At 39.0% G+C, this 26,031-nt stretch overlaps 1 protein-coding gene across 1 annotated transcript in view; it reads left to right on the forward strand.

Moving 5' to 3' along the window:
• Positions 1–4,338: 4,338 nt before the first annotated feature.
• The window catches only part of FBXL17 (F-box and leucine rich repeat protein 17), a 243,167-nt gene continuing 221,474 nt past the window's right edge, over positions 4,339–26,031 (forward strand). The window contains exons 1-4 of the mRNA XM_030466773.1: positions 4,339–5,287; positions 16,188–16,310; positions 17,430–17,687; positions 18,397–18,528. Coding sequence (XP_030322633.1) covers positions 4,538–5,287; positions 16,188–16,310; positions 17,430–17,687; positions 18,397–18,528 — 1,263 coding nt within the window. The 5' untranslated portion in view covers positions 4,339–4,537. The remainder of the gene's footprint in view (positions 5,288–16,187; positions 16,311–17,429; positions 17,688–18,396; positions 18,529–26,031) is intronic.

Raw genomic sequence — 26,031 nt, forward strand, 5'->3', positions numbered from 1 at the left:
GTCCTACCCCCCTGCCAGAGCAGGTTCACCTGGAAGAGGTTGTACAAGATGGCATGCAGGCGAATTTTGAGCATCTTCACAGACACAGTTTCCACTACCTCCCTGGGCAGCCTGTTCCATGGCTCTGATACCCTCAAAGATTTTTCCTCGTGTTCATGTTGAATATCCTATGTTCCAATATGTGACCATAGCCCCTGGACATAGTTCTGTCACTGGACACCACTGAAAAGAATCTGGTCCCACACTCCTGACACCCATCTTTTAGATATTTATAAGCATTGATGAGAATCTCCAGTGGTTCCTTGTTCTGTGTGAATTGGGGAGACCAGAACTGAATTTAGTATTTCAGATGGGGCCTTAGCAGGGCATAGTAGGGGGCAAGGTTAACCTCCCTCTACATTCTTGCCTCATTCTCCTTGATGCATGGTGCACTCCAGGATGCCATTGACCTTCTTATTCATGGCTCATTGTCATCCTGCTGCCCAACAGGATTCCCAGGTCTTTCTCCTCAGAGCTGCTTTTTAGCAGATCAGCCTCTAACCTGTACTATGGTATGAGGTTACTCCTCCCTAGGTGCAGCACCCTACCCTTGACCTCATCGAACCTCATGCAGTTTCTCTCTGCCCGGTTCTCCATCATGTCACAAATCTTTGTGCTATCTGTAATTTGACTGACACTGTATTTATGGTTTACACCTGTTGTGGATTGATTCCAGCCTGCAACCAGTCCTAACCAGTTTAATAAATATTTTAGGTAGTACTTTTAACACATGAGTTTCTTTCACTAGTTGTATTACCTTAGAAAAGTTCATATTTAATGCATGTTTTATATCAGACAATTGAACAACTTGTTATCTCTGCTAGGTTAACCTGTGCCTTTTTTGAAAATTACCACACACTTTACATTCTTTCAATCTCTTTCAGGTTCTTCTTGTTTTGTCTGGCTCTTAGGCAAAAGGCATGGGGGATAGGAAAGCTTTCAAGTAAACTACAAATGTTCCTCCCAGAGTTTCTCCCGTTCAGAGTCCTCAGAAGGCTAAGTTAGAAAACTACCTTTGCTGATCAATAGTGTCAGATATAGTTCACCATCTTCACCTAAGATGAATATAAATACTGTGTTTCCTTTGAATTTTCAAATAGATTATCCATACAGTGAGTGGTAAGCAGACATCATCAGGCATGAGATTGGGGATTCTTATTTTGCCTATTCAAACACAATCTCTAATTGATCACCTACTTTTTGTGCCTTTTGCTTGACACATTTACACCATGCTGCATTTCTTTAGAACCCAAACAAATCAGCATGCAGACATTCTTTTATGCACCCATAATGAAATTCTCTGATTTTCTATGCTTGACCTAAATTTAAGTTTGGTAGCACGACCACATCAACTGTAAGAAGGGAGGTGGAGTGGGAGGCAATCCAGACTTCCTGGACTACTTTGCCCTTCAGGAGCCCTTAAGTCTGCCTCCCAGGAACTGACAACCAGTCTCTGAAACAGGCCCAAGTCTGGCATTCAGTTTAAAGTGACAGTTCTTCACCTTGCTCTCCAAGAATTGAAAACTCTTATAATTTCAAGATTGCTATGCTCAAGATGGCTTCCAACAATCACACCACTCACAAGTCCTTCTCTATTCACAAAATAAATTAATCTTGAGCTAAGATTATTTTTCTCTGAACATTATTGTCTCAGTTTCTGAGAGAAGGAGCTCAGTGTCCAGTCAAAACTCATTGCTTGTGTCTGATGCTGGAGCAGACAAATCACTGAATCAGCAGCAGTTGTTCTGTGTGTATTTATGGTTCTAATATACGATAGAAATAGAACTGTCAGTGGAACATCTCTACTGTCATATGTAGTGCCCAAATCTTGTTGCCAGCTAAGTAACAGAGTACTAAGGATAGAATGAGTAGCATACAAATGCTGACCATTTATTGTCTTAGCTTTCTTTCTTTCATTCTGCGGTCTTTACACCAACAAAACTCCCCTCCGGAATAGAGTCCCAAAGACCAAATTCAAGGACTGAGTTTAAGTCATCAGGAGAAAAATTACAACTACATATCAAAGTTATCTGAAGGTAAAAATGCTTAGGAAAGATGAGATGTGTCCTCCTCTGTGTTGCATAAATATTCCATTCAAGTCAACTTATTTCAAAATGAGGTAGCAGAGACTTATCATGTCAAGCCAAATACTACAGGAATTAGAAGAACTCCATATATATGTGTATGTATAGTGTGTATATGTCTCAAAATAATGGGGCAATATATACCAGATCATCAGAAAGGAAAGTGGCATACAGAAGTCAGGCACATTTGCTAGTATTTCTGCAGATAACACTAGTATGAGATTATGGACATAAAGACCACATCACAATGACCATTTGGAAGGTGCACTGTCAGTTTCAAAGATGAGATTTATTTTGAATATTTGACATGGCAAATATTTATTCTGAATGCTGTTCAGTTTAAAGGTGCCATGGTTTAACTACAGCCAGCAACTAAGTGCTGCTCACTCAAGCCCTCTTACCCCAGTGGTAAGGAGGAGAGAATCACATGAAAAAGATAAGAAAACGTGTGTGTCAAGATAAGAGAAACTTAATGTTTCAAATAAAATAGCATAATCTACTATCACTACTACTGCTGTTTATAATGATAACAACAAAAAAGAGATAAAGGAAAAACCCCAAACAAGTGATGCACCGCCTGCTGACCAACAGTCAGTGCCTGAGCAGTGATTATTTCTCCCAAGCCAGCTCCCCTCAGTTTATATACAGGGCATGACATCTTATGGTATGGAACATCCCCTTGGCCAGTTTGGGTCAGCTGTCCCAGCTGTGTCTTCCTCAGGCTTCTGGTAGAGAAGCAGCTGGGAGGAAAGAAGCAGTATGAGAAATTGAAAAAGGCCTTGGACTATGTAAATATTGCTTGGCAACAACAAAACATGAGTGCATTATAAAAACTACTCTCACTTTTCTCCGTAAGAGCTGTTGTGAGGCTATGTTTCATCCGTGTACTAACTCTCACCCATCCAAAACTAGCAGAGAAGGTTTGACCTGGACTTTCATCTTCTTTTAATGCTATCTTCGATTTTCTTATAAAAATTTATTTTTGAAATCTGAGGCACGAAAAGACCTTGCAGAATTTTGGCCAAAATTCTACCTCACAGGATTGTGCTGCAGTTTATTTTAATGGCTCTCAGTGACTTATACATTCAGATAAAATATTCTATTACTCTACTTTTATCCAGTGGTGTATTCATTATTTTTTTCATTGTAAACATACTTCTACTGAGCTGCTGAAGACTAATAACACAGGTTACAAGCAAAAATAATAGAGTCACGGGTATTTTAATGCTAATGTAACCGGGCAAAGGCCAAAAGGTCTGGTTCAAAGTACAAAATACTGTGCATTTCTTCTGCTGCCCTTTGCTATTCATAGTAGTACTGCACCATATATACTCTATCTATAATTTGCCTTTTCCCTCTTTATTACTAAAGACAAAATTCCACATGTATTTAAACCTATATATCTAAGTCAATTTAGAACTTAATCCTGAAACACACAAGTAAGTTTTGCTAGGTATTGAGAAGTCCTAAATTAGAGTCTTAATTAAAGTATTATGGGCCATACTTGCGAAGATTTACACACCCTGGGTACAACACATTGCAGTCACAGGTGTGCATGCTCAGGAGCCGGGTGTTTGAGGATGGAGGCCCCATTTGGGCCCTGCTTGTGGCTGGCTGATGATTCGAAACAGAAGCCAGATATTTGCTGGGAAGGCAGTGCTGACGGAGAAAAGCTGTGAGGTATGCTTTGGATGGCCTCAAAGCTTGTCACCCTGACACTGCCAACACCGACAGTCCAGCACAGCTGCGTACATTCCACATCCACCACCCGCCGTGAGGCCTCACACTTTTATCTACAAACTGTAACCAAGACCTTTTGTTTCAGGTATTAAAAAATATGTACAGTGCATGCTCATATAAAGGCTCCACCCTATATATCTGTATTTATACATACAGTGCATTCAAATAACGCACGCACACCGCATTATTTGGGCACTCACGGGCACACCGCGCCTACGTACGTAAACCCAAACCCACACCCGCGGTGCGGGAACCCGGAGGCTCAGACACCGTCGAGCTGCTCACAGCGACCCCGCAGCTCCCCACGGAGCCTCCGTGGGAGGGAGGGAGGCCGCCGAGCCCAGTGCCGCCACTGCCAACTCCCCGCTCCTCCTTCCACCTCCATCCCACCCCATCCCATCCCAGCAGCTGCCCGCAGTGCTGCCGGGCACCGCCCAGGCCGCCGAGCACCGCCCGCTCTCTCCTCCCCCTGAGGAGGTCAGGGAGGCGGTAGCGGAAGCTCCTTCCGCCCGGCGCCGCGTCCCGGAACCAGCTCTGCCGCCGCGTCCTGACCTCTCCTGTCCTAGCCCGGCTCGGCCCCGCAACCCGCCGTCCCCGCCGTCAGCATGACAGCGTCCGGCGCCGCCTCCCGCAGGTGACACCCCGCGGCCCTTTTCGCCACTGCCATCTCATATATGGGCCACCTGCTCTCGAAGGAGGCAAGCAGCCTGAGCCGCGACCGGTGCTGCCGCCGCCGGGCGAGGAAGGTGCCTCCGCGCAGCCGGAGCTGCTTCCTGCGTGGGCCTTGCATGCTCTGCTTTATCGTGCACAGCGCCAGCCCGCCCGCCCCAGAGCAGACCCTGCCCGCCGGAGACCCCTTGCTGCCACCGCCACCCTACGCGGCTCTCGCCACCGCGGAGCAGCGAGTCGCCCGCCGCCTCCTCCGCCTGCGGCCCTCCGCCTGGGAGCCGCGGGGCAGCTGCCAGCGCCTCCTCCTCTCGGGCCTGCTGCCCTCGCCGGTGCGTGGCCTCCTGGGGCCAGCCAGGCCGCCTGGCGAGGTCGCCTCCGAGATGCTGTGCAAACGCAAAGGGGCCGGCATGCCCGCCTGCCCGCCCTGCAAGCAGCCGCGATGCGCGGCCGCCGCGGAGCCCGAGGCCGTCCGCTGCCAGTGCCCGGGGGACCCGCAGCTCTGCACCCTGCCCTCCGCCGACGGCTGCGCGGCGGGCGGTGGGGGAGCCCCCGCTCGGGGCGCTGCCGGGGAGAGCGGTGGCGGGGGGCAGCCCGCCTCGCCGCAGCCCCCCGCCCTGGAGGAGAGGGAGAAAGAGGAAAGAGATGGTGAGGCTGGCTGCGAGGAGCCGCTGGAGCACCCCCGTGACTGCTGCCGAGAGCCGCTGCTGCCGGCTGCCCCGAACATAAATCAGCTGCCGTCCTCCATCCTCCTCAAGGTGGGTCGTGGTCGGAGAACGGGCGGGTCTACCGTGATTGGGGTTGACCCCGGGGAAGCCGTGGGTGTAGAGGGGGCTGACTCCGCTTTGGGCGGGGTTTCCCATCTTCGGTCCCTACGGGGGCCGCGGCTCTCCTCCCTCACCACCCCAGAAACGCAGGGTGGGCGGGCACCGGACCTCCCCTGGCGTTTGGGAGGTAAATAAGGTGATGAGGGTGGGGATTTTTCCCTCGTCGTTTTGGTTTGTCGTTTTAAAAGGCATTTTTAGTCGTGACCGGGGCGTATAGTTAGGCAGGACTCCGGTACCTACCCCTAAATATTTTGAGTCGCACCTGTGAAGTGAGCAATGGTCCCTTCTCAGACAGCTTCCTATTACATCACTGATGGAACACTCACTAAGGGGAACGATCACTGTATTTAGTGCTTCTGTCGATGTCAAAACTACATAGACAAATTTTCAGTGTTGATTATAGGAAAAAAGATATGTACTACTGTGTATTTTGAGTCAGTTTTTACATTACTGGTTCACAATCAGCCAGAGTATTTTTAGCCCAGTGGAGCTATGTACTTCCAAAGCCTTTTACTCATGCTTTCAATAACAGTCTCTCTTTCCTGCCACCTGCTGTCTTTTGCTTCCTTTAGTGCTGTTCTCTTTTGATAACAAGTTAATTTTTAAGCTACTCTGTAGTGAGTATGCTGTCTTCAGCTAAACGTTATCTGAAAATCAGAGTGTGGCTGAAACTGAAGCCTTTGATGTTTGCCATAGTTTGAGGACAGTGTGTCTTTAAAGTTTGGAAAGTAGTGTTCCAGTATTCAGTTTATGCCAGGATCAGGTGGTTAAACTTAAAACAAGGCATGTCAGGAGAAAAGTGTGAGACAGGTGACTTCTTGTTTCTCTGCACTGTTAGCTGTGCAACCCCAATGTGAAAAGTACCTCCTGTATTTTGTCGAACAGTTAACAGTTGACTTACCTTTATGTCTTCAGTAACAGTTGACTTACCTTCGTGTCTTGCACATAAAATTAATTCTGTGGGGTTTTCAGATGGCTTGCATATTTTATTTTCTTTTTTTTTTAAGGTACATTTGAATGTGTTAGTAAGGGTATGTAAGCTTCATAGATGCACTATTCAAAGAGTTCCGAAGTGCTAAAGATTGGAACAACCCAAGCTCAGTTTTCCTAGTGACATACCTTTCTAATGCCCTCTCTAAGCCATTCAACTACAAAATAATGGAAGGGGGAACTTCAGATTAATGGAGAGTTCAAAATGACATGAGGAGTATATCGTATGCAACTTTGAGTTGGAGCAGTTTCATCAAGAAGAAGGACCAGGACCAGGTATTAGTTGTGAAAATGCCATTGAAAGAAATGCCAAGGACCTTTTAGATCCATCATTTACAAGACTATTTGATGAGGTTACACCAGGCTTGATATTTCTGTGGTTTATATTTAAAGGGTTGCACCCAGCTTTCAAAGAAGTAGGAATTGAGCAATCTGCCATAGCACCTGCAGGTTTCACATCAGACCAACATGCAACTGCATCCCTGCACAAAAAAGATCATAAAAGAGGAGATCACATTTTTAATGCACTTCAAGTTGTCTCCATATTGAAACATCATCTGGAGCTCTTTCAAGGAGTTTTCTGTGGTTTGAATTAAAAAGCAGGGTCAATGCACCAAGTTACGGAAGAAGGTTCCAGGTTTTCACAGCATCATTTAACAGGCATGCAGAGGCAGACAGCACATATATTCTTCAAGTTTACAATGCAGGACCCACGACAGATTGGATTAAATCTCAACCTTGTGTAGCCCGGTTAATTTTTCAATTAAGTATTTCAGAACTTGATTCACTTGCTAAAGAATTCATAGGGTAAATTGAAATAGTGGCATGTAAGTCACAAATGTTTTACAATTTGAGTGTCTGGGGCATTGCATGGATGGGACAATTGCCTTAAGACCTGTCGTATCTGAAATACCTGCATACACAGTAGTTGAGTCTGTGAAAACTGAACTAGGCACACTATTTGATTTTGCAGGATCAATTTGTCATGCTCGAATGTCAAAACTAAATAGAATCTTACATGTAGTAGTATTGATTAGAAGAATGAAAGTTTAATTCCTGTCAGTGTTGGATAGTGATTCAGCTGGAGAGCCATCAGGGATCCTAGGAGTCAACCTCCTGTGAAAGGAAAGGATCCAGGACCAAAGGCTTGGAAATTTCTGACCACAGCATATATAAAGACTTAGTAAGTCTTTAAGAAGATATTGCAGAGCCAGAATCCACAGTACCTAGAGAAGATCGCAACATCTTGACCAACCAAAAGAGGGTTTCTGCCCCACATGAGCTAGTGAAATGCATTGCTGACTGTTAAAAAGAAGAATTATACATAGCCAGCAGAAAATTCATAGATTAATAGAAGCAAAGACTGCAGTCTGATCAAACAGGGATACTTAAGGCATTAGCACAAAAAAATACATATAACCATTTGTTAAATTCAGTAATGGGTATTATTAATGGAGTTGCCCAAGCAGAATGGGAAACTAGTAAAGATATCAAATTACTCATGGATAAGATTACTTTGACCTATGAAAATCCCTTTTTTGCAAAAACTTCAAACTTAAGAACTATCCTATTCAAATTATTCTCTTCTGTAATTCTGGAATTGAAATTTTGTATTGTAATAACTCTGAAAAATAATCCCTTTGCCAGTATTAGTGGAAGGTAACTTATTCTTTGGTACTCTGTTTTAGGATTTGAAACTGGACTGACTTGTTTAGCATGATTTAAATGCTTTTTCTCATACGTGGTATCAGTACTTTTCGGTGATCACTTTAGTACTTGATTTAACTTTTTTCAAAAATACAAATCTGTAACTCTCTCATAAACCAGTTCTTTTAATAGAGAAGGTATGTTAATACCTGTCTCACCTTTGGACTAGGGTAAATATGGTGTTCTATTTTATACTGACACCATATCTAATTTGTAAAACATCAAAAACTCCCAACAGAACAATCAGAAAACCAAGCAAACCAACAAAAAACCCTCCTTGAAAGTACAGGTACATATTCCCCACTTCCCCCAGTGAATTGGTCTCTTTAGTTTCTTAAATTCAGCTACATCAGTAGTGTTTTTGAAAAAGCCTGCCCTCAATTACATTAGGTGGTACCATCCTACTTTCCTGTTTTTTGTTTTCATCCCCCTTCCTCCCTTGCACCCCTTTCTCCTTCGCACTAATTCCCCTTTGATTTTTTGATAGATTTATGGGTTTGTTGTTTTATGGGGGTTTGGTGGTGTATTTTTTTTTTTGTTTTGTTTGCTTGTTTGTTTTTTGTTTTTGCTGCTTCCATAGAATCCTGCTCTGTTATGGGACTTTTAACTTAAGATTTCTGACCAGGCATCCTGTTAACTGAATTACACAGGTGCCTAAAAGCCTTCATGTGTTGGGTTTTGACACAGATAGAATATCCCAAATGTAATCCTGTCTCCAAATGTGCCATTTTATTGTGGGGGGGTAGGAGGCCTGAAGTTTAGTAATAACTTTTCACCGTAGTTAGTGGAGACGTGAACCTTAATTCATGTGCATGAGATTCAATCCTCAGAAGCCTCCAGAGCCAGACCCTGTGTTGTTTTGTGCTTCCTTCTCTTGATTCCTACCTCTGTGACCTTCTCATGGTGTGGTGCCAGTTCCAGGATGACTGCCACCAGTGTCTGTACATGGGCTGGAGAAAGGTCTGAAGGAATGTATAATAGTTGTTCAGCTATGGGCTGTACCTAGCTGCCCCAAAGTGAAGGATATGGGACTGGATGGAAGAATTTATCAGACTGAACTTGGTCTGCAGATCCTCAAATAGGCTCCACTAATCTGGGAAGTTGATAGTGGAGTGTGTCAGGTGATGCTGTTCCCCAGGCTGGGGAAGAGGTCTCTTCATCAGTATGGAGGCATAAAAGCACTGCAGTTCCCCAGGTTAAGCAAGTGTGTAGGTTGGTTTACTTTTTGTGTAATCGCTGAAACATGTATTGGAAAAATGTGTTACACAGCAGGCAAAATCTAATTTGTAAATTTTGTAGTGATAGTTTATTACTTTTGAATAAAGGATAATTTAAATTCTCTTTTAAAATCTGAGAGGAACTAAGGAATAACAGATCAGTCAACTTGACTGAAACCTAGGCAGATATGTGAATGTAAGGAAGCTCTTTATAAGCATGCAGTGTGTAAGATTACAAAGTCTTACTCTTTGTATCACTGAGTTTTCAGATCTTTGTGCTGGGTATCACAAATCTGTGCATTTTGCAGTTTCATGTCTGTTTGCTTTTGGAAAGCAGAAACAAATCTTTTACCTCTTTGCAGTGCTGCTGTTTAATCATAAAAGTTGAAATGGTATGAAGACTGATGGAATTTAGTAATGGTGGTTCAAACACTTCAGACTGCCCTTCGGGCTGTATTAACAGGAACTGTGCATGTAGAACACAGAAAGGAAGTCCTGTGCTGTGCTTGCTACTTTTAAGCCTCTGTAAGAGTACTGCATTAGGTTGTGAGCAATGGGGCCTCCTTAAAAAACCCACAGACAAATCAGAGAGGTATCAAAGGAGAGCTACAGGTTGTGAAAACATGGACTGTGATGGTAGCCTGAAGATTCAATTCAAACCAAATGACACTTCTATTCAGAAAGAAGACTGAGATGCACTCCTTTGTTAGGAGAAAATTGATAAGAAGTTCAACTGTGTTCCTGTCTTTCCCATAGCAGAGGTGTCAGGCATCGAATCTTACTCTTAAACAATAATATGTTCACATGAGACAGCTGGGAAAACATCACAATAGCTCAAGCTGGTGATTGTGAAGGGGGATGCTGAACAAAGAAATGCCATGGCAATGACATTATGCACCTCTGTGATCTGTGCACCTGCCTGTCATGTGTTCTTCATGCATTCTTCACACTCCCATGGTGACTGGCTGTTCTAACTTGTGTAGTTTCAGATTCTACAGAAGGTTGTAGTCTCTTTGTCTTCTCGTGTGCCCTTGTGTACTCACTTGTTGGCAGAGCATGGGAAACTAAGAAAATCAGATAAGCATTTTCTAAAAGCTAAGCCATCACTGTGTTACCAACATTATTTTCATTATTCTCAGGTTTAGATTTGTTTTAGTGTCTCCATTTCTAAATTGTGGTGATTTGGAAGCAACACAGTGAGGACAGTTGGGTGGCTGAGAATAAAATTTTATCAGCCTCTTCAAGTAAAGATATTGTGCTTATTGGTCAGAACCTTTCTTTTCATTAGCAGGAAAGGTATTACTGTCTCCTGTCACTTTTTACAGATAAAAACTAAAAAAGTTGTGTTTCTTATTACAGCGAAGGCAATCTGTTTGCAAGTGGCTGTTAAGAGCAGTGTCTCTCTTTTGTAACCTCTGGCTGCATGTTCCTGGAGCTAGCTTTGTGCTCAGTAGACTGGTCCTGCAATTGCAGAATTGAATAATAACCCCGTCTAAGGTTGCAAAAATTTTCCTCAGGATTAGCTGTCTGAGAAGTCTTTGTCGGAGTACAGTCACTAAATCCAGTGCAAAAATTCAGGTAGCCAGAAGCAGGGGACTAGTAAAAAGGTAAACTGTTCCTGTTGATGGCAGCTTGGTGTAGGAATCTTGTGTGTGATATGAAATGACACAACCACTTCCTGCCTGGCACATTTTTGTTAATCACAAGAGCATTTTAAACTTTATTCCCTTTATGGGTGTACTGAGGCTTCTTTAAGAGGTATGTGCCTTGAGTGCTTGTAACTTTTTCATATATTCCAGTGCTCATGAATCATTGATGTTTTCCTTATTAAGTTCACGTGCAGATAAAGCAATGAAACCTCCTAAAAATGAAGCAAATATTTCTCTGGCCTTCATCTACTGTTGAGAATTTTTTTAATTTTATGGACTAGACCAAAATAACCTTTCATAAACAAAGCTGGAGGCTTTTCCTGTAGTTAACAAACACAATGCTTTAGAGTAAAAAGTTGCATGCTCATTATGTTCTTGTATTAAATAATACTTTGAATTTATTTGCTTTTGTAATAATGGAACTTCAGTTGCTGAAAAACATTAAACAGAGCTGATGAATCAAATGAGCAGTTTTCCAAGAATGAATGTATCAGGTTCGTTAAGCACCATAAAATGTTCTTATAATGTTCTTTCTATGTAATGTTAATGCAATGTGGGGTTTTTTTTGTTGCAGAACAAATAGGGCTGATGCAGTTTCACAGATACCTATTTTTATTTGATACAAGATTTTTATTGAGAAAAGTAAGAGTCACATAAGTCTTTACTCTTCTTGTTATATTGCAAGATCTTCTGAATGAAAACCATGACAGAAATAGGGAATGTGTGGATGCACTTTTTATCATCCCCATTCTGCCCTGGGGGCTACAGTCTCTGTTGTGTTCTAAGTCATAAATCTCTAACTTGTTCTTAAAGTTAGTAGTATCTTTCAATAATGTTACTGGCAATCAAATGAATTTTCTTGCCTCTCTTCCTGAGGCAAAAGCTTAAGTGCGTGCAATCAGTCATTCTGGTTGATTGTGGTTTTTAGAAATTTTTCTTTGTCTTTTGATTGTCTTTTGATAATTTAAACAAAATTCAAGAAATTTTTTTTTTTTTTACTCCATACTTGTGTGGCATGTGTGACGTGAATTCTTGATTTTGGAAAAGTTGGCACTAGGTGTATTTTGTCACAAAGCATATGCACAAGTTTCTAGTGTACTTTTTGTAGTAACATTCATGATTGACTTCTTGTGATTTTCTTTGATTAGAAGTGGAGTTAGTCCTTCACTTGACTGAACTTTGAGGAACTTGCTTTAAGGTCAGATTTATCGAATATTTACAGATTAAGTTTAATACCTGGATTTACTATATTTAAATCTTGTCTTTAATCTTTTAAGAAAAGATATTCATAGGGTGTTTGGTTTTTTTGCCTTCTTTTTGTCCTTGCTGAATTGCTAACATTTACCACAAAAATTGAAAGTAGTCCTTCTTTGCCTACACACCTGGAAATATCTAGCATTCTCGCATACCTTTCCCAGAGTGTTACATGTGTAATGTTTGAAGCCCCATCGCATAGGTGGTAAAAGAGATAATTAAAGAACTGTTATTTCTATCAGCTTCTGCCTTTCTTTCGATCCATGATCAAACAAAATATTTATTCCACAAAGTTGAAAAAACCCTACAACTTGATCAGGCACTGGTTTCTGTGACTGGTAAGTGTGCTGTGCAAAGGCTCAATTTGACTGGGTTAAAGTCAATTGAGCTATCACCTGGTCCAGAATAGTGAGTTGACACACAGTGTGCAGACACACTGGAAATAGTCCTGTGTTTTTGTAGTACTGTGTGCAATTAGTTGTGCTTTGTTGCTTAAAGGTAAAACAACTTCTTTGTATGGATTTTGTCCTACAAAGGATTTGTATGGTTGTGTCTTGCAAGGACATAAACTTGGACTGTTTGAAGGGTTCAGCAGGTTGGTTGTGATCTGACTGAAAGCCAGGTATATATGGAAGTTAACTTTTGCTGTTCTGGGCATTGTGCTTTTTTTTTTTTTTAAATTTTATTTTTACTGTAGTCTTAAATGAGTCACTGAATGATTGTTTCAAAGCAAGAGATTGACATACAACTGACTCTCCAGAATGTATGATAAGACCATGAATGCTGAACATTTTGGGTGTTGATCTAGTTGGATCTAGTCTTGAAACCCAGGTAATCTTTTGCATTCATTGAGGAGAAGAAAAACCCACTAATCATAATTATCACTTGAAATGGTGAAGCAGGAGGTACTGACGTGTTTTAGGAATGTGAGCTGAAAGGGTGTAAGACTAGACAATAAAGAACATGAGTAAGGTGGGTTTTTTTGGCTTGTAGAACTCTGCTTCTTCTACCCCTCCCTCTTGTCAACAGGTGAAAAAAATGTGAAATGCATCTAGAAAATATTATCAAGCTTATTTTTTATTAGAGTGCTTGGAAAGGGGTATTACAGTATCAGACAGATTTAATTTGGGGAGGGCTGGAGGGCAATGAGTGTTGGACACACAGCTATACATGCCTGAGTATACTGCTCCCTGAAATTTATGTCATAAGCAGGAGCTAAATGAACAAGCTTGGTGGTAGGAATATTTTGAGCTTTCTTCTGTATTTATACAGCCTTGGGAATAAGAAAACAATTTTTAATACTCAGTACAATTAAACTGCCACAGTATCAGTATATATCTAGAGAATTAAACCTAATTAAAGGGTGGTGAAGGCCATCAAAATTGGTTGTAGTGTTATATGTGTTAATGTAGTACTTTAACCTGCAGCTTAGATGATCTCTCAACGTAAGGATGATGTTTCACCAAAGTGGAATATGTATAGGTATTGCTGCTAAACCCATTTGATGCAGTTCAATACATTATTTGATGCAGTTCAATACATGTTCTTTTAACAACTGCAAGCACTGAAGAAAAAGTTCTATGTGATAAAATTCAGAATATTTTTATATTTGGAATCATGATAGCTGCTGCAGAACACAAAACTGGCAAGGCCTTGTCTTTGAAGTTGTAATGACTGTGTAATTTTTGTGGCTACTTCTGAAATTACTGCAATGACTGTCAACAGCAGCTTCCCAAAGAAGTGGCTGTTCCTAAAAAAGTCAGTTTGTAACACCTGTACGCTCCTTACTTGTATCTACAGCTAGAGTTAAGTACAGCATGAACTAAAACATGACCTCAAATGCTTACAGACAATTCTTCCAGAACAATATTGTCCGTGTAGAAATACTTTTTGTGTCAAGTAACTGAATTAATCTTGCTTCTCTGTTTGCTTTGGCATTGCTACTGCTCATGGAGTAGCAAAACAATAGGTCTCTTGTGATCTGTGGGGGTTTCTAGCTTTTGGTAGAATGATAGTTGGAATAAAATTTTGAAAGGGCTTTCATATTCATAATTTTTCCTGTTCTGTGTTTGCTATATTCTTGTTTCAAGAACTGCAAGCTCTTATTTCTTGTTTTTCGATGAGTAAGCTTATTTATTTACCACAGCAGCAAAGGTTGGTTAGTATATTTTATAATTCCAACTTTGGCATCCCTTCTTACTATTACCTGGAGTCAGTCTGATATCTGCCTAAAAATAACCTGGATGATACTGCCTTATTCACTTCTGAGGCTTTTTTCGAACTGTTGGAAGGTTCAGTCTTTTGTTTCATACTGGTAGTAGGGACAAGTTTCCTGCTGCTCTAGAAATTACAATTGCTGAGAATCATTAGACTGTCTTTTTTTTTCCTAATGCTTAAAATTACATTTTTGCAGTAGCAACGTCAGGTGCCTAATTACTACTTAGTATTTAGTGATTTTTCTTCCTTGATTGGAGGTGATGTTATTTCTTTGCATGGTGGTCACAGACACCTCCTTGCTATGTGTATAGATTCGTAAGTACAGACAGAAAACTGCAGAGAGGAAGCAGACATAGATTGTTTCATCTCTAACAAGAAACACCCGTATACTTGGGTAATGATCAAACAAAGGACTTTCAGGAAAATGATGTCCATGCACAATTCTCCAGCACCGCAAAGAATCTTATGGAAGAGATTGAGGTTTTTGCAGCTAGAAGAAGAAACTGGAACTGATAGATCTTCCAAGCATTTATAGAAGTCAGTGAATTTGATTTTCTTTTAGGAATAGTCAGCCAGCTCCCCTGTATGAGGATTCTTCCAGGGATATACATATTCAAAATTCATAAGCTAAGGCATCTTCTAGAACAAGGGGGCAAAAATGGTTGTTATTGTTGTTGTTTAGTCTGTTCTAAAGACCATCAGTGATGGAAATTCTGTAAGTTACCAGATATTAGATTCCAATGCTCCATTATCCTTAGTTTTAGACTTAATTGTCCTACCCACCACAAAGAGGAAAGTGTTATTCTGTTTAGTTTGTTTACCTCCTTTGCCCTCTCTTTTCCTTGGTGGAACAGTCTTCCATTTTTTTCATGGTTTTCTGGATTTCAGTACTTTCCTGTTGACATTATCTAGTATGTTCAGAGTTTCTTGGCCATGCTGCCTGAGATTGGCTGTAGTGCTTCTACTTAGTGTAGTTCTACTCATCAGTTGAGTGGGAGGATTTTTTCATGTTTAGCAGTCTGTATTTCTGTGTAGGTATCTTAAGGATGTGATTGCCTTTTCCATTATAGGATGATGTATGGATTACAGTTCGTTTGTAGTTACAGTGAACCTTCATATGTACCTCTTGACAGACCTTTTTATATTTATTAGTTATCATCCTTCTGAGAAAGGATTGAATATAGTAAATGTAACAGCAGCTTGTGAGCCTGTCATAAACTTATGGCTTATTCTTTTTTGCAGGCTGATCTAATGCTCAGTACCTTGGGGTATAAAATGCTAATTATATGCTTAGTCTCTTTGTATAACATGTTTTGCTCTGCTGATCATCTCCACCATCTTATGCCCTCTTCCCACGAGACTTTTGTTTTAGTATCTGCTTTTATGACTCCAATATCTTAACTGAATTTAAAAGCAAAGGTATTTTTATCTGAACCAGAACATGAATGAAAACTCATTTTAAATGGCTTGCAAATAACTTTGTGCTAATGCTTGTATTTGTAATTCTTTAGGTATGCCATCACAGAAGTGCGGTTGAAATCTGGTCTAAGAAATCAGTGCTTAAGCAGGATATGTTCTCTTGCTGGTTGTGCTAATGTGAGAAAACTGTCAGCTCTTGTGTGATGCAGGGTTTTTTTGTTAATGTTTTTGACTAACCTGCAAGTTGTGGCAAGTTGTAGAGCTGTGTGTTTCAATGATACTTTTCTTTACTTCACAGGACAGTTTAGTAGTAAAATATTTCTGCCTGTTAAATATGACTACCTCTTACAAATAGTATTTTTTTCATTTTCTTTACAGATACTTTCCAATTTATCCCTGAATGAGCGTTGTCTTTCAGCATCATTGGTCTGTAAATACTGGCGTGATCTCTGTTTAGATTTTCAGTTTTGGAAGCAACTGGATCTCAGTAGTCGACAACAGGTATGAAGGTATCATTGTGGACAAATTTTATTTTGACTTGGAACTTGGTCCTGGAGCTTGGCTCTTGAACAAAGATAAACAAAAGAAACCCATAAAGAGATGTCTGTGCTTTCAGAGATTTTTCTACTAGAGGCTGAAAATAACTGAGCTCTTAGATTAATGCATTTGAATGTAGCCTCGCTTCACTGAGATCAGTCCAAGGATAAGTGCTGTTTGAAATGGATTGTGAGATACCTGTCTCCTTTCTGCATCAGATAGTGGTAGTTGCAATTAGAACTCTTAGATTAATTGAGAGATATAGTGAGTTTTTCTGAGATGCTTTTTTTTTTAAGAATGGTGCTAACCGGTGTTTCGGTTTGTTTTAACAAATTTTCTTTGATTTTTCTTCAGCTGTTGTGGCTCCTACTGGTCAGAAGACAGATTTGTCTCTTTAGACCTTTAGGTGTCTGTTCATAGATTTCATTTAGGGAGACAGAGCCTAGGCTCCATCTGTTGAGGGAAACTTTCTTCCTTGAAAAACTTCAAGGCTTCTTTTAAGACAAAATTAGGTTGTTTGACCACTCCCTGTAGTTTTGTTACTTAGGCACCTGCAGGTTTATAAAACAATTGTTTCTGAGTTTCATGAAAATACAGGGTGCAGGGTAACAACTATTGGAGGGTGCCATTTGAAGAGCAACAACATGAACTCATCTCAGTGTACATGGTATATTACTTAACACCAATTCGTAAGAAAGCATGCAAGTTCTCTTGCTTCTACAGTTAACTTGTTAATGTCTTTCTGAACCACTGTGGAAAAGTGATATTGCAGATTTGCATGAGAAAAATCAGACACACTCAGACAGAGGTCCATCTGCTGTAAAAGGGCAAGCAAATCCTTTTCTTCTGAGAGTTCCTAGTCTAAAATCCAAAGGGGACCTTGAAGTGTTATTTGTTCTCTCCAAGTGCTGAGGCAGAATTCCTTAAACTGTAAAACTGATTATATCAGCATGCTCTTATGTTGGAAAACAAATCTCCTTCTCCCAGTAGGCTATGGAAAAATGCATCTTGCAAATAGTTTTGTGCTAATGAAATAAAAAATGAAAAAAAAGTTAAATTTGAATGTTTGTATTTTCTTTGCAGGTCACTGATGAGCTGTTGGAAAAGTTAGCATCAAGAAGCCAGAATATTACAGAAATCAATATTTCTGATTGTCGCAATGTATCTGATACAGGAGTATGCATATTAGCCATTAAATGCCCTGGACTCCTAAGATATACTGCCTACAGATGTAAACAGCTTTCTGACACCTCTATTATTGCAGTTGCCTCTCGGTGTCCTCTTCTTCAGAAAGTGCATGTGGGCAATCAGGACAGACTCACTGATGAAAGTCTCAAGCAGGTAATCATTCATTCCTCAAATTTCTTTTGTAAATTCACTGCCTTCAGCTTCTTACCTGATGCAAAAAGGTACATGGAAGAAGTTACCCTCTTCTAGGATTTATTTAAAATTTACATAAGTTAGTTTATGGATATATTTTCTTGTTACTGTTATCTAAACCATACATTTTTATATCATGATTAAATTATCCCTTTTATAATGAAATCTCCAGTTTGAAATCCTGTACTTCAACCCTAGTTGACTGAGTTTTCCTGAAGTAGTTGCTCTTTTTGTGTCACAAAAGTCAAGGGTGACAAGGGGAGATCATTGTTTCTTAGGCATTAAGGGAGGTTTCATCAACTCTCTCCTGTTAGAGGAGCAGTTTAGGTTAAAGTACTTAAGTACTGAAGTACTTACCTTAAATATGCTGTCAATGGTCTAGCATACATTAAGAAGCATTGTTAGCTACTTAAATATGTGCCTAGGAAAGAACTTAGTTCCTTTGTGCTGCTCTTAGCTCTTTTTTATTGATTGTAGTTAGCAACTTAATTTTGTCATGTATGCAATGATTTTGTGTATGGTACTTACAAAATGCGTAAACTAAAGGTAATGTTTAAGGAAAGAGGGCATGGAGAAGCATGAAGAAAACTCACAACTCATTAGCTCAGTCAAATCCTGACGGTTTTTTTCCTTTACTCATAAATATCTGCTTTGATATCTCTAATTTCAGCTGGGTTCAAAATGCAGAGAATTGAAAGACATTCATTTTGGGCAATGTTACAAAATCTCAGATGAAGGAATGATCATTATAGCTAAAGGCTGTCTGAAGCTGCAAAGAATATACATGCAAGAAAACAAATTAGTAAGTATATGTTGATTTATTTTATTTTTGTTATTTTTTTCCCCAAAGCTTGTCAAAACTATGTTCTTTATTTAAAACTTTATTATGAATGGCTGTTAGTTTTGTCAGTGAATATAATTCACTGAATATAATACATTGCTTATAAAAGTTCTCTATCTGTGAAAATTTAGATTCTACAGATATGCCAAAAAAAGTGCAAGTTAAGCTTGTGCTGTTTCAGACAGGTATCAACTTCTGGTTTTGACATGACATTCAAGGACATGGTCAACAGTGACAGTTGTTGGAAGGTGCCTGATTTGTGTAGGAAAGTACTTAGCCCACACAGAATGTTTCTCTATACCAGTAAGTTTTTTTTACATCACAGTAGAAAGTTCAAATTTAAGTAAACTAAGGTTTTTTTGAGGTTTGGTTCTTGAGTACAAATAATACACTATGATAATATTTTCTAGAAATTTGTCACTTTCTCATCACGATGCTGTAGCATTAGTGTCCCTGTGCTAGTAGAAGTAAGTAATAATATCTGTGAAGCGATAATTTCTAATGTTGAAAGCCAGTCTAATAAATGGTATAGTAGAGCACTGGCTTTATTTTTTTTTTTCCTGTAAACAAGCAGATAGATTTGCTTGAGGTTGAATTCTGAACTATCAGCTAATCTCACAGTTGTAACCTCTAGTTTGAAAGCTGCTGAAATAGAACAAAGGAATTGCAGTTGTCAGAAAACAGCATGTCTTGTATTCAGTCATTGTATATTTAACTTAAAATAGGCAAACAAATAGTAAGGACTAAGATGGTTCATTTCAAAATGGTTTCTATTTAAAGGAAAATAAAAGGCATTTATTGGTTTTGATCAGAACCGTAGGTAGCTGAAAACCAGGATATACTGGCCAAAACTGAGATCTCAAAATAGTTCAAATGCAGAAAAACAGGTGTGTGCCATTCTCTGATATCAAAACAAAATCTTGAATAACATCCTTGTAATACTTATTCCATTTGGTGAAGGAGCTACAGAATCTGATGTTGGTTCCCCTTGCTAGGGTCAAGGAATTTTAATTTTGTGTGATGAACAAAGATGACTTGTAGGAAGTTCTCATGCAGTCATAAAATAAAAATTTTCACCTTCCAAAATAAACAAAAAAGAGAGATGAATTCTTTAATGCCACAGATTAAGCTTACAGTGGAGTAATTGTGGGTGACAAATGATAATACAGTTTGTTTTTTACATCTTTGTGGGTTGCTTTTGTTTTTAAGACTGGCATCGAAATGTTAATATTTTTTGTGGTACATCTTCCTACTTTTTTGGTGAAGAATGGGGTTTTGGGAAATGTGTGTGATTTTGGAATAAATAAGTATTCATTCTCTGAAATAAATTCTTTGATAAGAAAAGTGTAGTTGACATATAAGGGATTGGGGTTTTTTGTTTTGTTTTTTTGCTTTTTGTTTTTTGTTTTTAAGTTCATAGATCGTCGGTTTGCTATAGGAAGAAAACTCCTTACCCCCTCCTCCCTTTTGAACAGCTTCTGTATTGTAAATCAAATCTGTGTGTTTGTTTTTATTTTCTTGTTTTCTGCTTTTTCGGAGGTGCTTAAAATCACATGACTCGCACGGACAATTTCTAGTAATTTCAAAATGCACAGTCCATTATGGATGGTATGTGATGTCTGGATTTTCATCTAGGCTTTTATCACACTAATGGATTTTATACTTCAAAAACATGTCTATGCAGAGGCAACCAGCAGCTAAACAATGCCTTTGTGAGTGTTAATTTACACTGAAATGTAGACCAGGCACCACAGTTCAGTTGCTTCATCTGTTGCTAAGTTACTCTATTACCAGACTGCTGAGCAGAAACAGAGAAAGAAGAATTTATGTCCTGAGTGTTTAGTATAGTACGCATTTCACAGAAAGATAGACCCTTTCCTTTCTTTGAAATGCTGATTATGTCATGATAATAAATGAAAGCTGCATATAAGGTAAAGCGTGAGTGAGGAACAAGTTAACATCAGCTTACACAAGGTTGTTTCCATAACTGCTTATGATTTGTTATCTTTTAAAAATATTTTTTCCCTTTGTCCTTTGAATGGAAGTGTAGCTATATGCAAAGCCTCTTTTCTGAAGTCTACTGGCTGAACTGGAATTCTAATGAAAAGAAAAAACAATTCAGGATTTAAGTGGGTCGGTATCTTGTATTGTCTTTCCTTGGCTGTCCCCAACCAGTCTGATACAATCCAACAGTCTTACAGAAATTAAGTGTAAATGGAAGAACAGATTATAAATGCTCAGACAAAACTAGGATTGTTTCTTGGCTTCTTGGCTGAGTTTGCTTGGACTTCTTATTTTATGGTCATGGCTGAAATTAAATGGTGTAACTTTCATGTTTCCATTGTATGAATGATTAATGTGACTGAAGATGACAGGGGATGAATCGGCTGATTTGTTAACTTTCTACCAACCTACTTTTTGTCCTTTCCACTGCATATTAGACAGTACATAATTTCAGATGAAAAGTCAGGAAAATAGCTCTACATAATATTCAGTATTCTCACTTGAGACATGGAGTGGGGCTGTACTTAACGTGAATTGTAATGGAAAATTAATTATCTTCATCACAGCCTTCCCTAGAAGAACCCAAAAGGTTTTAAAGGTAGTCAGAAGTTTCTTCATAGAGAGATGGAGAATAGATTTGTGACTACAGTGCACCCAAAGGGAAGGATTGGTCCAGAAGCAGTTGTGTATAAGCAGTGTGTAAACTCTGTTGTCTTAGTATGAATAGAGGAAACCTAGATTTGGGACCTCTGTTATTTTACATACTAACGTCTTACTCATTGCATTTTCTTAGCTGAGTGACTTAAAAGCTAAAATAATACAGTGGTTGCAGAAACTTTCTGTGTAAAATTATAAATCTGTACCAGCCTATTCCACATATTATGAGCCTTTTTCATGCTTAATTAGATGTGGCTGAGAACAAGGAGCTTCTAAATGTGGGGGATAAAGGGATATGGAATTTTAGGTACTATAACAGGATGACAGCATTCCTGCCTCTCTTTTCTTCCCTTCCACTTTTTTTAAAATTTTTTTTCCGAGTTTCTTTAGAGGTAGACAGGATAAATACTTCAACTAAGCTATTGCGGCAGTGTTTCTCCCTTCCCAACAAAATAGAGTAGATAATTTAGAGAGAAATCATTTGTTTGATGGTTCCCTGGTATGTTCAATGAGATGGTTACACCCTAACTTAAGAGTGCTTTGAGTTCCTTGTCTTTTGACTTCAACCAGAAACTGTGAGTGGAGGACATTTCAAGATAACCAAATTTTGGCCTAATTGGCAGTGTGTTTGATGAACTTCTTTCATGCTCAATCTGTAAGAACACTTTTATAGTAAATATTTTACAGATTACTATTTAATGGTGTTTTAAAAGGTGAGTATTATGTTTGTATTTTGCCAATCTTTTGCAGTTTGTATAGTGTGTAATACAGTAACCACATTCATGCTAATGGTGATACTTCATTTGATTGAAATTATACTTAAGATAGGTGAAAAATACACTTTTAGTTTTAATATAAAAGAATTAAGATAGGTTAAAGCGTTTCGGTTTTATGTCAGACAAGTGAATACTTAATTCTATTAAAACATTGGATGGAATCAATCTAGTGTAAATATCTGCAGGACAAAATAAACATTTTTATGTTTTCTGAAAAATAGAGTATAATCTGATAAATTTATCCTTATGTGTTTTACTGAGATTCACCTTTTCTACCTTGACTTCGGAAAGAAGTTCTCTTTCTTCTTCATACATGTTGGCTACAAAACACTTATTTCAGCAGTGTGCCAGAAGGCTTTTGTGCGTGGTATGGGGAAAATGTGGAGATGAGAAAGTACTTTGATTTTTGTCCAGGCAAATTATTTGAGAGGAAAAGTCAGTATTATGAGTCATGTAAAGCTGTATGTCATCTGATGTGAATTACTGAAGTTTAGAATATATAGAAATAACATATTTTTTCATTGGTAACAAGTACATGAAAAGAGCCTTTTGGAGAAAAACATTTCCCTCAACCCCCACAAGGTCCCTATACTATTTCAACATTTACATGTCGTTACTTAAAACTGTTCTGCTAACAAAGATAGTTTTCCCAAGCTTCTTTGTGAATGCTTCCCAAATTATTTTCTTGTTAGTTTATTTCATTGTTTTGAAGTTTTGAAAAGAATTATATAGCTGTTCCAGAATTTTCTCCCTCTTTTTTTATAATTAAAACCTCATATTCTTCAGGAGAATGTTGATGATTAATTTCTTTGTAGGCACAGAATACACATATAGGACTAGTTATTTGCTAAACATATGCATACATACTAAAGATGTTGCCATTACTGGGATTAATTTCTCTACTGTATATCATAGCTGTGGACAATGATGATTCATCTTCTGTCAAGTACTGAGTTAGAGCTTTCTAAAGCATAAACTCCTTACAGATGATGTTGGTAGTGTTGACTAGTAATGATAAAGTTCCTCCTGTATTTTATTTCATCAGTGATACTACATATGCATCAAAGGTACTAAATGTACAGTAAAAACAATACTCAGTGCTTTAAAAATGCATTTAATAACTGTATTGAAACTGAGATGAATATTGGAAAACATGCTTTCATAAGAACTATTTGAAGCATCTATTCAGTATTAAAAGTTGTACTGGAAGTTAGTCTTTCTTTGCATCTGAAACAATGTTTTACAACAGAAGAGAAAGTGTTGATCATTTCTTTGGAGATCTGACAGATACTGGCCTTGTTTCTCTGTTACATTTTTGTTGATTGAAAGTGTTGTATTTTGACTTGATCATTTCTGAGTTTGATACCAATAGAAGAAAATAAGTATTCGGCTCGTGCATAAATGTATTTTTATTCTACCGGCAATTGAACCCTCTATTCGGGTAGCTGACTTTTGTCTCTCAATGTTTCTGCAGATCAGGAATCTGGCGGTAGATGCAGTACTGGGTCTTTACCTTCAGGTGGCGATGTTGACTACGTAGTGGGGCAGAGCTTGCAGCCTGTGCTGTAGCAAATTAAAAGTACACGCCGGTGTGCACTGAAAATTGTGCTGGTTTCACAGATTCTATTTGCTTTTCGGCTCAGCTGCCCGGATTGCTGTCGAAGTAGTTCTTAAATGTCTTCAGACTGCTAATATAACAAAGCTTACACAACTAAATAGCATTTGACTCCTGCAGTATAGTTATGGTTATTTTTATTAAAGCATTTGAGAAGGTTTGCTTTGTGTTGTTCATTAAATATTAGCAAAGACGAAGGAGAACACTGATACAGGATTTTGGGATCCTGGGGGATGTTTTCTGTTCTTTTAAAAAAGGATGAAGGACATAAAGTGGACATACCCATGCTTCGGAACAGGCTGTCCAGAGTGGTTGTAGAAGTCCAGCTCCTGTAAACATTCAAGGTCAAGGTGGACAGGGCTCTGAGCAACCTGTTCTAGTTGAAGATGTCCCTGCTTATTTCAGGGAGGTTGGAGCACACCTTTAAAGATCTCTTCCCACCCTAACTGTTCCATGATCTGTGCTAGATATACTGAGTACAAATTAATCTGAGGAGTCTAACCACTACTGGAGATGCTGAACAAAACCTTGGAGCAAACCAACTATTGTTCCTTGATTTGGTTTTAACTCATTCCTATATTAGACTACTTTCTGTAATGATAGTGCAGTTTTGAACTTGTGACTTCTTAGAGGGCAAGAATGCATGTTTACATCATCTGGGTATGCATATTTAGGAATACAGCACAGGAAAATTTTCTCTTTGAAGCAAATTATTTTATGTGTACTGTTGTCTAATAGTATGGATTTTATTTACTGCGAAACAAGTACTTCAAGTGTATCTCTTCAGTTTAATTTCAAGGGTGTGTGTCAGAGAAGAACTACGATCTAGTTAAGCCCTTGATGCCAGATAAATTAGGAGATGCATAAATTAATAGTTTTCAGCTTTATACTTAAAACCTTATTTTGGGTTTTTAAATGCATTACCTTAGTTATATAGAAGGTCTTCTTCTTTGTTGTATTGTTCAAAAGACATTTTATCACGGCAGGACATTTTGCTTGGGTTGCAGTGTGGTTTTTTTGTTCATTTGTTTGCTTGTTTCCTTTTAACCTTCACTAGTGCTTTTGTCTTTTTGTATGATTTCTGTCCTCCACTCTCCCCTCTCCAAAGCTCTCTAAACGTTTGTCTTCAATGGGGAAAATTTATACTTAAGCAGGTGAAAGGAGATTTTTAAATAAAATTAATTCAGTCTTAGGGCTGACAGCATTGGAAACTGAAGTCCTTTATTTGTCTGATAAACAGGTACCTGACCTGAAGAGACACCTGTACTGAGAGTTAAGAGGCTCGTTCAGTCTCAATGTTCACTCAGGTTTGTTACTGTGGCTGCCAAGACGAGTACCCATTTGTGATAGAGGATAGTTATCCACCTCACAAAAACACCAGGAATGACTGAAAGTATCAGCTTATTCCACACAAGTTACTGGCCACCTGTCCAATGACTTCAGTTACCACAGACCTGGGTCACTGGTAGAAGTGAATGGCTCCATGTCCAGTTGCCAGTCCCCCTGAGTTCCCTTTATAAATACTAGTGCAGTATATGTAGATACTATGCAGAAACAAAATGCATGTACAGATAGTAATTTTCTTGTAAGGCTAGTTGTATATCCCTTTTCTTTGACTGTTTATGTAAATAAGGTAGCTTGATAATAAGGTTAGTTGTATGGTTTGGGTGGTTTTTGTTTTTTTTTTTTTTTTGGGGTTTTTTCTTTGACAAGTACTGCATTTACTGAGATTTATAACCAGCTACTTAATGTTGTGAGTTTACTTGTCACGTATGGTTTGGGTATGTGTGTGTGTATGTACAGTGTAAAAGCTACTAGGTACTGGAATCATAATTATGTTGTTGTTTTATTTGTATTTTTAGACTACTGATAGGTTATATGTGGCAGATTAATGGTTCTACCTACTCTACATTTTAAAAAAACTTTCAATTTTTATATCAATATAAAAATTACTTATTAAGCCACTTAAAATTTAAGCTGAAGTTCATGTCATGAACACCTACAAAATGAACCAAGTTTACTTTGAATTCACCTGAGTCAAAGTTTTTTAGAGGAGAACCTTCTAAAAATAAGGCTTATCAAAGTCATTTAACACTTCTGACTGCATTAGTAAACCACAGTTTCTGAATGTACAAGAAAGTACTGCACAACAGACTCAAGAATTCTTAAAATTTAGAAATAAGATGACGGCTCTCAAATGCCATGTGTCTCCTGGGGTTACATGCCAACCCAAGGGGAGAGTCCCTCACTGCAGACCCACTGTTCTGAGGAGGATTGACTTAGTTTGACCCCTAATGGAGCTTGATTTGTGCCCCAGCTGAATGTGATCTGTGGTCAGCTCTTACTGATGTAGGACCTTAACTTCACCCAAGGTGTTGCCAAGGTCACCGATCCAAGATGTGTACATGAAGG

This window comes from Calypte anna, chromosome Z (genome assembly GCF_003957555.1).
Source record: "Calypte anna isolate BGI_N300 chromosome Z, bCalAnn1_v1.p, whole genome shotgun sequence".
NCBI lineage: Eukaryota > Metazoa > Chordata > Aves > Apodiformes > Trochilidae > Calypte > Calypte anna.